Source organism: Somniosus microcephalus, chromosome 7, assembly GCF_052327205.1.
Source record: "Somniosus microcephalus isolate GS21.2 chromosome 7, FLI_Smic_1.0, whole genome shotgun sequence".
Lineage (NCBI taxonomy): Eukaryota > Metazoa > Chordata > Chondrichthyes > Squaliformes > Somniosidae > Somniosus > Somniosus microcephalus.
The window spans coordinates 26,161,746-26,175,101 of record NC_140993.1 but is presented as its reverse complement, the minus strand read 5'-3'; the positions used below and the strand labels follow the sequence as shown (position 1 = coordinate 26,175,101).

Below are 13,356 nucleotides of genomic sequence, written 5' to 3'. Positions count from 1 at the left end.
TTATTTACCTTTATTTCTCTTTATTCAAAACCCTTGATGATTTTGAACCCCTCTATCAAATCTCCCCTTAACCTTCTCTGCTCCAAGGAGAGCAACCCCAGCATCTCCAGTCTCCCCATGTAACTGACACTGGTACCATTCTAGTAAATCCTGTCTGCACCTGCTCCAAGGAGAACAACCCCAGCCTCTCCAGTCTCCCCATGTAACTGACACTGGTACCATTCTAGTAAATCCTGTCTGCACCTGCTCCAAGGAGAGCAACCCCAGCTTCTCCAGTCTCCCCATGTAACTGATACTGGTACCATTCTAGTAAATCCTGTGCACCTGCTCCAAGGAGAGCAACCCCAGCATCTCCAGTCTCCCCATGTAACTGACACTGGTACCATTCTAGTAAATCCTGTCTGCACCTGCTCCAAGGCCTTGACATCCTTCCTAAATGTTGTCCATTTAAAGGAAGTTGGAAATTTGGTTATGATTTGACCTGACCAGGGGTAAGGTGGAAAAATGCACATTTAGTTTTTAAGAAAAGACTGACTAAAGATAGTGATGTGTGGCGCAATGTAACTGGAAAGTTACTCAAAAGAGGAACTTGGCAAAGAAGTGACGTTTAAGAACAATATATTTTTATGATTAACCTACGTTCTTCGCGTGCTGTTTGGCTACGGTTTGGTTTCAGTCTAGAGGTATGTTTAATGTAAATGCTTTTGCTGTACTTTTTTTTTTCTAGGAGTTACTGACTGAGAAATACAAGGATCCTGATGTCATCTTTGATATCTGCAGCTGTCAGTTTGTCTACCACTATTCCTTTGAGACAATGGAGCAGGCAGACACCATGCTGAAGAACGCCTGTGATCGTTTGCGCCCTGGAGGGTACTTCATTGGCACGACACCAAATGCTTTTGAGCTTGTGTGAGTCTGAATTTATCGTGGTGCAAATCATTTTGTCCTTGCCAAATATTGCAACATGGGTGTGGGAGGAACACGACGGCGAGAAGAATGAATGGCGCAACCCAAACTTCAGTTGTGTGTCTAACTTATTTACACAGTCTGCTTCAACAGCTTCTATTCCACAGCTGTACCTTTTATAGAATCATAGAATAGCACAGGAGGAGGCCACTCGGTCCTTCAAGTCCGTGCCGGCTCTTTTGGAGAGCAATCCATTTAGTCCCACTCCCCCGCTTTTTCCCCATATCCCTCCAAGTTTTTCTCCTGCAAGTATTTATCCAATTCCCTTTTGCAGGCTACTATTGAATCTGTTTCCACCACCCTATCAGGCAGCGCATTCCAAATCCTAACCACTCGTTGCGTTAAAGTTTTTCCTCATGTCACCTCTGGTTCTTTTGTCAATCACCATAAATCTGTGCCCCCTCGTTATCGACCCTTCATCCATTGGAAGCAGTTTCTCTTTATTTACTCTATCTAAACCCTTCATGATGTTAAACACCTCGATCAAATCTCCTTTTTGAGTGAAGAAATTATGCTTTGCTTCCCTTCTAGCTAATTTTTAACTTGTGTCCATTGGTATTTTAATATTTCACTGTGGGTAACGCATGTTTTTTTGAATAGTTTAGTTCATAACCATGAACACTTTAATTATATCACCTTGAAATTACTTCTTTCCCAAAGAAAACAAGCCCAACTACCTCGCCCTTTCCTCATTGAAATTGCATTACCAGAAACGTCTTTTGTTGCTCACCTCTGTACCTGCCTCCTATCGTACTATCCTTTCTCCGATTAGGTGATCTGAAGGTTTCAGGTGGGGTGTGACAAGTGCCTTGTTTAATCACTATGTGTTTTGACTTGTACTTGATTCCTCTGCTAATACAATCCAGCATCTTGTTTGTCTCTTACACTGCATCCAAGCACTGTTCTGATGGGTTCAGAGATTTCCCAACTCTAACCCTCTGATAACTTTCCTGATTCCATGTACTGAATTCGCCGCCTTGGTTCATTGTTCCCATATTAGAGGCTGAGTATTCTGTGGCGAGTGGTTCACCTCCTGACTCCCCAAAGCTTCTCCACCACTTACAGGAGTGTGATGGAGTACACTCTTGCTTGCAGCTGCAATAGCACTCCAGAAGCTCCACAACATCCAGGACCAAGCAGTCAGCTTGATTGGCACCCCATGCACTTGCCCAAACATCTACTCCCTTCGCTGTAGCTGTAACTGTGTACTATCTACAAGAGGCACTGCAGCAACTTGCCAAAATTTCTTCAGCAAACCAGTGACCTCAACCACCTAGACGTCACGGGGGCAGCAGGTGCATGGGAACACCATCCCCTTCACGTTCCCCTCCAAGTCGCACACCACCCTGACTTGGACTCTCATTGGTGGTTAAACATCCTGAAGCTCCCTACCTAACAGCACTGTGGGAGTACCTTCGCCAGACGGACTGTAGAGGTTCAAAGAAGGCCCACCACCATTTACTCAAAGTCAACTAGGGATGGGCAAGAAAGGCCATCTGTGCCAGCGATGTTCATATCCTGAAAATGACTGAAAGGAACATTTATTTGACACGTTTAATTGCATGTGCCAAGTTATTTGCAAAATCTTAATCTTGCTCCAATTTGGCTCATCATTATTAGCCCTACTTCCTATTTTTATATCCACCAATTTTGAGATCTTGCTTCTGCTACTCCATCCAAGTTGGTGCTGTATTTTTAAAGGTAGCTTGGGTCCCGAGACTGATCTCAGTGGAGCCTACGTATAACCTTCGCCAACCTGAAAAGTTTGCTATTATGTCTACCTCCCATTTTCCTGTCCTTCAGTCAGTTTTCCGTCGAGCACTACATTTTGTGTCTCAATCCTGGACTCCTTACCTTGCCCATTAATTGCTGACATGGAATCTTGTTTATCATGTCGGTGATGCCTTCAGAAAGAATCCTCTAGCAGGTTAGATCTGAGCACCCTTACCTGAACCCATCTTGACTCCTTCCACAAATCATACTTTCCAAGTGCTTGCCCACTTGATCTCTCAAAATTTAGATTTGTTTTCCCGCCCCAGCAGCAGATGTTTCTAGTTTTCAACTATGGCTCTTGATCCTTTGGAGTTATGTTAGCTACTTTCCAATCCTGAATTTAACATCTCAGTCGAAGCGTTATTATATTCCATCCTTCTCTCTTTTTACGATGCATATTGTGTGGACGGGTACTTTGTCTAGTTTTAAGAGGATCTGACCTTGTTATCACCGTTGTTCGCATGCTGGTTTTTAAATGACAATTTGTGCTCGCGTATTAGCATTACTTCAGTTTCTTTCCCTCCTCAGAAAGCGCCTGGAAGCATCGGAAACCAGCTTCTTTGGAAACGATTTGTACAGCGTAACATTTCAAAAGAAGGGCGAATACCCACTCTTTGGCTGCCAGTATGACTTTAACTTGGAAGGAGTAGTTAACGTCCCTGAATTCCTTGTTTATTTCCCCCTGTTTGAAGAGTAAGTTATCTGATTGGATTGTGATTGTTAATAAAGCCGGTCTAATTCAAAATTAGTAACCCCGGCCTTCCAATGTTGGCTCGCTGCCCTTACTGCTTTGGAAATGTTGATGCATTGGCCTGTAATTTGCGGTCAGCGGCGAAGCAAAGGCGGCTGCCGCTGACCCCGAAGTAAGCATCCCACAAAGATCTCGCGACCTCTGTGTCGAAGTTCGGTTGAAATCGGCATAAGTTAATGGGGAATCCCTAGCGCGAGCTGCTGTGACGTCAATATGCAGCCAGTCACAATGCAGAATTCTCACCGGGAACCAGGAAGTGAATAATCTCCTTTTATTCTAACACTTTAAAAAAAAAAAAAATGTTGAGACTAAAACAAAGATTGGGCCTCTCACACGGGGGGAAAAGGTAAAGCTGAAATAAAAATGAAGACATTTAAATTTTTTTAAAGTTTCTTAATTTTAATTTTTATTAAAATGGATAAATGGGGCCACAGTGCAGCCAATGTCGGAGTAGTGAATGACTGACTGCAACTTCAGGATTTCTGTGTTAGGTTGCGCATAAGCTAAATCCTGGAATTCCAGACAAGGATTGGTGCAAGGAGGTAGAAAGTACCACAATGCCCTAAAATTAACATCTCCAAAAAATTAAATACAAGCTTTAGACAATTGTATTGCCTTAATTGGTAGAATGGGCTTTTTAGCTTGCTAAAATTTCACCTTTAGTGTTTTAATTAGAATTTTTTATGTGCGCTATTTCAGTAAAAGGTTCCATTTGAAAGCGGGCAGTCACAAGCAGTAAGCTTTAATCCTTGGACCGTGAGGTTCAGGGAATTTTAATTTGTACACTTGATGCTAAAACAAATACTGCCTTTGCAGTGCGAAAGGTAGCTACTGTAAATACCAGGAGTAGCAGACCACTAATTATATGTTACTTAATTGTTATGTTATTAGGAGCTGCATCCAGACAACTTTTATTTTCAAAATATTGTTATGCAGTACTTTACTCACAGGAGAATAGTGACCCATTGAGGTTGTTGATACAGTAAAGCTCAAGCTGAGAGCCGCGCACTTTTTTTTGCCGGGGGGGTGGGGTCAGAGCTTTTTGTTGGCTTCCTTCAAGGTCGTCTGAATCATAAGAACATACGAATTAAAGAAAGAAAGATTTGCATTTATATCGCGTCTTTCATGACCACCGGACGTCTCAAAAGCGTTTTACAGCCAATGAAATACTTTTTGAAGTGTAGTCACTGTTGTAATGTGGGAAACGCGGCAGCCATGTTGCGCACAACAAGCTCCCACAAACAGCAATGTGGTAATGACCAGATAATCTGTTTTTGTTCTGCTGATTGAGGGATAACTCCCCTGCTCTTCTTCAAAATAGTACCATGGGATCTTTTATGTCCACCTGAGAGAGCAGACGGGGCCTCGGTTTAACGTCTCATCCGAAAGACGGCGCCTACGACAGTGCAGCACTCCCTCAGCACTGCACTGGAGTGTCAGCCTAGATTTTTTGTGCTCAAGTCCCTGGAGTACAAAAATTAGGAGCAGGAGTAGGCCATATGGCTGATCAATGACCCCAACTCTACTTTCTAGCCCGATTCCCATATCCCTTGCTTCCCCTAGAGTCCAAAAATCTATCGATCTCAGCCTTGAATATACTCAAAGACTCAGCATCCACAGCCCTCTGGGGTAGAGAATGCCAAAGATTCACAACCCTGTGAGTGAAAAAATCAGGGAGATTTCAAGGACGCTGCTGCTTTGGGGACCTTGCAGGGTTCTCAGCAATTTATAATTGAGCCGAAGACATGCATGTATGGTTTGTGTCTCTATCTTTTGAAAAGAACCTTCTATATATTTTTTCCCCTCTTGCTTTCTTTTGTAATTTGTTCCATTATCTGGTTTTCCAGTCACAATTTTTTGAGAAAAAGCACCTTTATTTGTCTTGCATCTTCCACTTTTTAAAAAATATCAAAGTTTTACCCTCAGCTAAAGATTTTGATATAATGTAAAGAATAATTACAATGATTTAGTAATCCAGTCTCCTAATGTAGTGGATATTTTTTCCTTTTATGTGAGTGACTTACTTGAGATTTTTAAATTTAGCAGAGCTGCTGTACAGGTATTGAAGTAATTATTTGAACATCTGGAAATATAAAGGGGGTTATAATTTACCTCCTCCCTTCCCACTGTCCAGGGCCCCAAACACCCCTTCCAGGTGAAACAGCGATTTACTTGTACTTCCTGCAATTTAATATACTGTATTTGCTGCTCACGATGCGGTCTCCTCTACATTGGGGAGACCAAACGCAGATTGGGCGACCGCTTTGCGGAACACCTCCGTTCAGTCCGTAAGGGTGACCCTGAGCTTCCGGTCGCCTGTCACTTTAATTCACCGCTTCACTCCCACTCTGATCTCTCTGTCCTCGGCCTATTACATTGTTCCAATGAAGCTCAACGTAAGCTCGAGGAACAGCACCTCATCTTTCGATTGGGCACTTTGCAGCCTGCCGGACTCAACATCGAGTTCAACAATTTCAGATAATTATCCCTGCCCCCATTTTTCATGCAGTATGATTTTTGCCATTCCCATTTGCAACATTTTATCTTTCCTGCCTCTTGCAAAAGTACAGGATCTTCTTTCTACTCCATCCTCCCCTCCTAACCCCCCCCCCCCCCCCGTCTCTGCACCTGCTTAATATCTGTTACATCTCCAGCTTTTTCCAGTTCTGATGAAGGGCCCCAGACCTGAAACGTTAACTCTGTTTCTCTCTCCACGGATGCTGCATGGCCTGCTGAGTATTTCCAGCATTTTCTGTTGTTATTTCAGATTTCCAGCATCCGCAGTATTGTGCAATTATATTATAATATTCCAATTTGTTTCAGGCTGGATTAAAGACTTGCTAAAGAGAATTTTATTGGCTCATAGTCATCCATTCTAGTAACAAACGTGAATGGCTTTTCCGCCCCCCCCCCCCCCCCCCCCCACCTCTGTAACCTCCTCCAGCCCTATAATAATCCCCCTAGACCTCTGTGCTCAGCCTATTCTGGCCTTTTGAACAGCCCCGGATTTAAATGCTCCACCATCGGTGGTCGTCTTCAGCTGCCTGGGTCCTAAACTCTGGCATTCCCTCCCTAAATCTCTCCGCTTCCCCACTTCTCTTTCCTCCTTTTAAGATGCTGCTTAAAACCTACCTGTTGTAAGTAAATGTGTTGGTGAGGAAACTGAACTGTAACAGTTGAGCTCCTTGTGGGAATGAAGGCCTCGCCATGCAGTATTGCCTGCTCTCTCAGCCAGTTGGTCAGCTCCTTTTTAATATTAATTTCTCCTAGTATGACGTTCAATGTAATGTTCTAGAAGCTACATAACCACTCTTTTGTCCTTCTAGGATGGCTAAAAAGTACAAGATGAAGCTAGTCTTAAAAAAGACTTTCGCAGAATTTTTCAAAGACAAAGTCCAGAATTTGGAACATAAGTTGCTGTTGAAGAAGATGAAGTCCTTGGAGGTAATGTGAAACAGTAGCTGGCGAAGATGTTGGCTACAGTGATTAGCGGGTACAGCGGTGGACCTAATTATAGTGATGATCAGATAAGACTAAGTGGCAGAAGTTTAAATTGCCTACTTCATTTGCTTCAAAGATAGTCGTGGCAAATTGTGTCCTTGATCTTTAATTAGCAGCGTTGTTCCTTTTGATGTGAAAGAGGTTTTATTCCATTGTACTTCATTTTGTATAAACAATTTCAAAACTGAGATAGATACATTGTTGTTGGGCAAGGGTATTAAGGGTTACAGAACCGAGGCGGGTAGATGGAGTTAAGATACAGATCAGCCACGATCTAACTGACTGGCGGAGCAGGCTCGAGGGGCTGAATGGCATCTTGCCATTCCTATGTTCCTAGTGCACATGTGAATTGGCCACCTCTCCCTGGATGAGCATCATTGCCTTTGTGACGCTGACTATTATTAATGGTTTTATATACATATATAAGAAATATTAAGTTTGTGGCGCAAGGATTCAGCACAAGTGTTTGGGAGTGGTTAAAATCAGGAATTGAAATTGGAGAACTTTTCCAGCATCTGTGGCGAACGAAAGGCTCTGTTTTCGCTCCCTGTTTGGGGGACACCAGGAGTTAATACAGAAAGCTCTACAGGACAAAACAGTCTCAATTTGGCAGTTATATTTTAGTATAGATAATTGCACTTTTTGTGGTTTAGTTGCCAAAGTCACTAGGTACTTTAATTGTGAACCTTTGTTTATTTGTTGTATAAAGAAGTAACTTGCTCATCCATTGGTGGCCGTGCCTTCAGATGCCCGAGGCCCTAAGCTCTGGAATTCCCTCCCTAAACCTCTCCGCCCCTCTACCCCTCTCCTTTTAAGACGCTCCTTAAAACCTACCTCTTTTACCAAGCTTTTGGTCACCTGACCTAATATCTCGTTATGTGACTCGATGTCAAATTTTGTTTGATAACGTTCTTATGAAACGCCTTGGGACATTCTACTATGTTAATGGCGCTATATAAATACAAGTTGTTGTTGAATTTAGTTAATTAAGTTCTGGCGGGATTTCTCTTGTTGAAACCATGGTCGTTAAACCTGCTTTCTGGTAGACCCTTTAGATTGTCATTCAAAACAGTTTGTGTATTTACTCCTGTTTTTGAGCTTTTGCTTTTCTGGATATAGAGTTGGAGTTCAATTTGTAAACATTCACTTCATGAATCATAGAATGATGCAGCGCAGAAGGAGGCCAGTCGACCCATTGTGCTGTTATAAATTGAGTCAGCTGTGGCTCAGTTGGTAGCACCCTGGGTCAGAAGGTTGTGGGTTCAAGTCCCACTCCAGAGACTTGAATACAAAAATCTAGGCTGACACTTCAGTGCAGTGCTGAGGGAGCGCTGCAACGTATGAGGTGCCGTCTTTTGGATGAGACGTTAAACCGAGGCCCCGTCTGCTCTCTCAGGTGGGCGTAAAAGATCCCATGGCCACTACTTTGAAGAAGACTAGGGGAGTTAATCCTGGAGTTCTGACCAATATTTATCCCTCAATCAACATCACTAAAAACAGATTATCTGGTCATTATCACATTGCTGTTTGTGGGAGCTTACTGTGTGCAAATGGGCTGCCCAGTTTCCTACATTACAACAGTGACTACACTTCAAAAAGTACTTCATTGGCTGTAAAGCACTTTGGTATGTCCAGTGACCGTGAAAGGTGCTGTAGAAATACAAGTCTTTTACTAACTTTTGGGGGTGAGACTGCTTTTGTTAATTTTGAGTTTTCTTCTGGGTCTCTCTTTTGCTACATCCATCCCTGGTAGAGTCCAAATGGACAACCTGTTTCGAGATCTCTGCTAGTGCCTCTGTAACTGGCTTCTAGGAGTGTGAGAAGTCGAGGGTGATGTGCTTTCTCTTTCTCTCTCTCTCTCTCTCTCTCTCTCTCTCTCTCATCTCCCATTTCCTCCTCCACCACCATTCCCAGTGGGAAATGTGTGACTTCTGCCTGGAACCTCTTTATAAATGTATGGCTGTGGCATGTCGCAAAGTTCAGCTTGTAGAAGGATAGAAACAGTTGGTACATGTAAAATTGTGTAATTTTTGATGACTGAACTAGATGGACTGTTCTTGTTGTGATCTCTGTAGGTGGTCTCTAGTATTTTCCCCTTTTTTTTATTTTCTGCCACCTCACTATCCATTGTCATGGTCCTGTACCTTTGCACCTCTCCCAACTATGGTGCATGTAATGTTTTATGTTGCGGTAGTTTATGTAGATTGGTATAGACTCATCAATTTTTTTTTCCCGTTTATGGGATGTGGGTGTCGCTGGCAAGGCCAGCATTAGTTGCCCTTGAGAAGGTGGCGGTGAGCCGCCGCCTTGAACCGCTGCAGTCCCTGTGGTGAAGGTACTCCCACAGTGCTGTTAGGTAGGGAGTTCCAGGATTTTGACTCCGCGACGATGAAGGAACGGCGATATACTTCTAAGTCAGGATAGTGTGTGGCTTGGAGGTGGTGGTGTTCCTGTGCGCCTGCTGCCCTTGTCCTTCTAGGTGGAAGAGGTCGTGGGTTTGGCAGGTGCTGTCGAACAAGCCTTGGCGAGTTGCTGCAGTGCATCTTGTAGATGGTACACACTGCAGCCACGGTGAATGTTTAAGGTGGTGGATGGGGTGCCAATCAAGCGGGTTGCTTTGTCCTGGATGGTGTCGAGCTTCTTGTGTTGTTGGAGCTGCACTCACCCAGGCAAGTGGAGAGTATCCATCGCACTCCTTACTTGTGCTTTGTAGATGGTGGAAAGGCTTTAGGGAGTCAGGAGGTGAGACACTCACTGCAGAATACCTAGCCTCTGACCTGCTCTTGTTGCCACAGTATTTATGTGGCTGGTCCAGTTAAGTTTCTGGTCAATGATGACCCCCAGGATGTTGATGGTGGGGGATTCGGCGATGGTAATGCCGTTGAATGACAAGGGGCGGTGGTTAGACTCTCGCTTGTTGGAGATAGTCATTGCCTGGCTCTTCTGTGGTGCGAATGTTACCTGCCACTAATCAGCCCAAGCCTGAAAGTCGTCCAGGTCTTGTTGCATGTGGGCATGGGCTGCTTCATTAACTGAGGAGTTGTGAATGGCACTGAACACTGCAGTCATCAGCGAACATCCCCATTTCTGACCTTATGTTGGGGGGGAAGTTCATTGATGGAGCAGCTGAAGATGGTTGGGCCCAGGACACTGCCCTGACGAACTCCTGCAGCGATGTCCTGGGTCTGTGATGATCGACCTCCAACCACCACAACCATCTTCCTTTGTGCTAGGTATGACTCCAACCAGTGGAGAGTTTTCCCCCGATTCCCATTGACTTCAGTTTTACTAGGGTTCCTTGATGCCAGACTCGGTCAAATGCTGCCTTGCTGTCGAGGGCAGTCACTCTCGCCTCACCTCTGGAATTCAGCTTCAGTGTTCTAATAGAAAGTTTTCCTACCATATCGCTGCTGAGCAGTTAAAGGTCACTGGCTTCACTAATGAGTTTGTTTTCTGAACCCAGTTTTTAAATTGTTTATTTTAAAAAAAACAATTGTCAAGATAAAGGAGTGATCAACCTGGATTATGTGTGTTTAAATTGTAATATTAAATGTTAGAACTATTTTATTTAAGTGACCTTGTAATACTATTTCTTGTGTGTGTATTTTGCAGCAATATCCCATGCCAGAGAATAGTGGCAGTCTTGGGTCTAATAAGGAAGATTACAAACATGCAGAAGATTACCTGAAGAATCCGCAAGCAAGAACTCCACTCGTAAGTTTGAACTTGCTCATTTTTATCTCGAGCAATTAAATGAACCACGCTGCTGCTTTAATTACCTCTGGTTGATCGACCCAGTCTTCCCTTTGTGCTGCAAAGCCACTTGCATTCCGCTCTCCCCCCCCCCCCCCCCCCCCCCCCGAGACCCATTTTGTTTCCTTGCCAATCAAAAGCCCAAACAGTGGAGATTGACAGCTATCCCAGCTCCATTCAGTCTGTAATGTGAATAAGATATTAACCGGAAAGGCTGCCGGCAAATTAACTTGTTGGCCTATCCACCCAATCTAGGCCCCTCATGATTTTACACACCTCGATTAAATCTCACCTCGGCCTCCTCTGTTCCGAAGCAAATAACCCCAGGCTATCCAATCTTTCCTCATAGCTAAAATTCTCCAGTCCTGTGAAAGCATTGTATTACTTTAGAATTAATAGCCATTTTATATTTAAAAAGTTGTTGGAATTAACTGCAAAGAAAGACATCTTGAAATCAAACCTGTGGGAAGCAGAAAATGTACCTTTTTTTGAAAATGAACTAATGACTATTTGAAACGTTGAGGGATGGTAGTCAACTATTCCTGGAATATGCATTAATGAATTTTTCATTTGACCCTTATAAGTCACGACAATAATGATCTGCTTACCTTGTGATATTTGTTTTACAGGGAACGTTAAGCAAATCTGAGTGGGAGGCTACAAGTAAGTATAACTATTTATTTAAAACACCACTCTTTATCAAATTCTAAATGACTGTTTCTTCAACATATGGAGTTAAGTGAGCCCTGATTAGTATTGCTATTCCTCCTCCACAAATACTTGATAGTGAAGAGGCTGACCTTGTAACACTTGTTGACCGTCTGTCTTTATTTTTATATATTTATTCTGCTGTAATATTTTTATACATTGTTTTCAAGGAAATTGTCGACTTTTGTCATCGCTTACTGGGCTTGTGTTTAACCAAAATGGATAAATTATAGACGGAACATTTTGTTGATCCTTAAAAATTTAAGAAACCGCTATAATGGGCCTGTGCTGTCCAGTGTTCCCCCGGAGCCACGCGGATGCGCAGTGTCTGCGAGGTCCCGCACAGGCCGCTCACCGGCTTTTGTATTGTAGAAATCGTGCGTGTGCAAAATTTGAATGGGCTGCGCAGAAATTTAAAGGGACCGTGCATGAATAGAAAAATTAAAGGGAGCATTGGTGCTGTTGTAATTCTGTGCCTTTTTATCTTCCACTGTGAATAAAAATGCAGTAAAACACTTGTAGGATGCTACTGCTGCCAGCAGATGGCGGGGGTACAATGCACCTGCAAGAACATAAAGCACAAGGAGCATATTTTTGCACTTCACTACATTCTGTGCAGGGCTTTTCAATATTCTCATGGCTTTGTTTACAAAATGCAGTTATTCTGTCTCTCCACCTTTTCCTCTTTTTTTTTTTCTCCACACCCCAACGTAACCCTGAGTTGAGGGGTGGAGAAACAGGTTAGACAGGAATGCATCTTTGGCCAATTGTATAACTCCCCCGCGAAACTATCAGCAGCTCGCTCTAATTGTATTTTCTTGCTCTTTCCTTGTACTTTCACGACTTTTACCTAGCTCTGTCTTAAAAGCCTCGATTGGCCGTGCTTCAGTGGCCATTTGCGGAAGATCAGTAAATGATTAGTTGAGTAAAATGATGGCAGCGATGACCGTATATGCACATCAAGTGTTCTTTACTTCTTGATCTCGTACTTTTTTTTTTTATCTTCCCCACCCCCATTTTCTGGTTAATATATCTTGTCTTGAGTAGGTGTGAGTAACAATAATAAAGTAAGTGATTTGTGAAAATATTGACATCCATTGCCCGTGTCTATGTATGGCAGTTCATTGTATCTGAAAACCAGGGTTGGCGTTAGAACCACAGTTAACCATCCTTTTTTGTATACTTTCTTCGCAGGCATATACTTAGTTTTTGCGTTTCAAAAGCTGCCATAAGCAAACGAGCAAAGCTCCATTTTTTGCTGGGAGCTTTATTCTGAAGACCTGAAACTCCAGCACTCGAGAGGACTTAACTACAGAAGTTAACCCTTTTGAAGACTGCTTTGAAATACAGTATTGTAAGACTGACATTTATGCCAACTAGGCCTGGAAGATATTTTAGTTGACTCTGGGTTCAAGCTGAGGTTCTCGGTGCACCAGTGTTCTGAGTTGTTAGATGCGCAAGAAACGATGTCTTGCTGGAATGTGTGTGTTTTAAAAAAAAATTCTTTGTACAATACTTGCTTGTGTCTTACGTGCAAGTATATTATATTTTTGTTTGCAACATTTTTGGATACTGAACTTTTTACTTTTCTCTTTTTAGAATGACCAAGTTCAAGAAATGATGTTAGAAAGTTGGGTCGGTTGTTCAATATAATAAAAAAAAAAATGTTGATTTATTAAAACAAAAGGTTTTGTTCTCGCTGCCTGTAACTTTGAGTTTCTGAACACACTGGGATAGAACCAAAGCTTCCTGTTTGTGCGTTTTCTGAAGAAACATAATCTGGCCATTTTTTGAACCCATTTTACGCTGTTTACTTCGATTATCTTCTCCAGTAACTCACTCACTTTTTTTTTGTGAAATAGCTCGGCCTCAAATCTCTTGGTTTTGCTGCGACTTTCCGAGAA

General features: G+C 42.8%; 1 protein-coding gene across 1 annotated transcript in view; it reads left to right on the top strand.

Annotated features, from left to right (window-relative positions):
• Positions 1 to 13,150, top strand: part of rnmt (RNA (guanine-7-) methyltransferase) — a 31,848-nt gene extending 18,698 nt beyond the window's left edge. Inside the window, exons 5-10 of the mRNA XM_085992298.1 lie at positions 728 to 909; positions 3,268 to 3,432; positions 6,817 to 6,934; positions 10,604 to 10,705; positions 11,374 to 11,407; positions 12,647 to 13,150. Of these exons, the coding sequence (XP_085848424.1) occupies positions 728 to 909; positions 3,268 to 3,432; positions 6,817 to 6,934; positions 10,604 to 10,705; positions 11,374 to 11,407; positions 12,647 to 12,684 (639 nt within the window). The 3' untranslated portion in view covers positions 12,685 to 13,150. The remainder of the gene's footprint in view (positions 1 to 727; positions 910 to 3,267; positions 3,433 to 6,816; positions 6,935 to 10,603; positions 10,706 to 11,373; positions 11,408 to 12,646) is intronic.
• Positions 13,151 to 13,356: the final 206 nt, after the last annotated feature.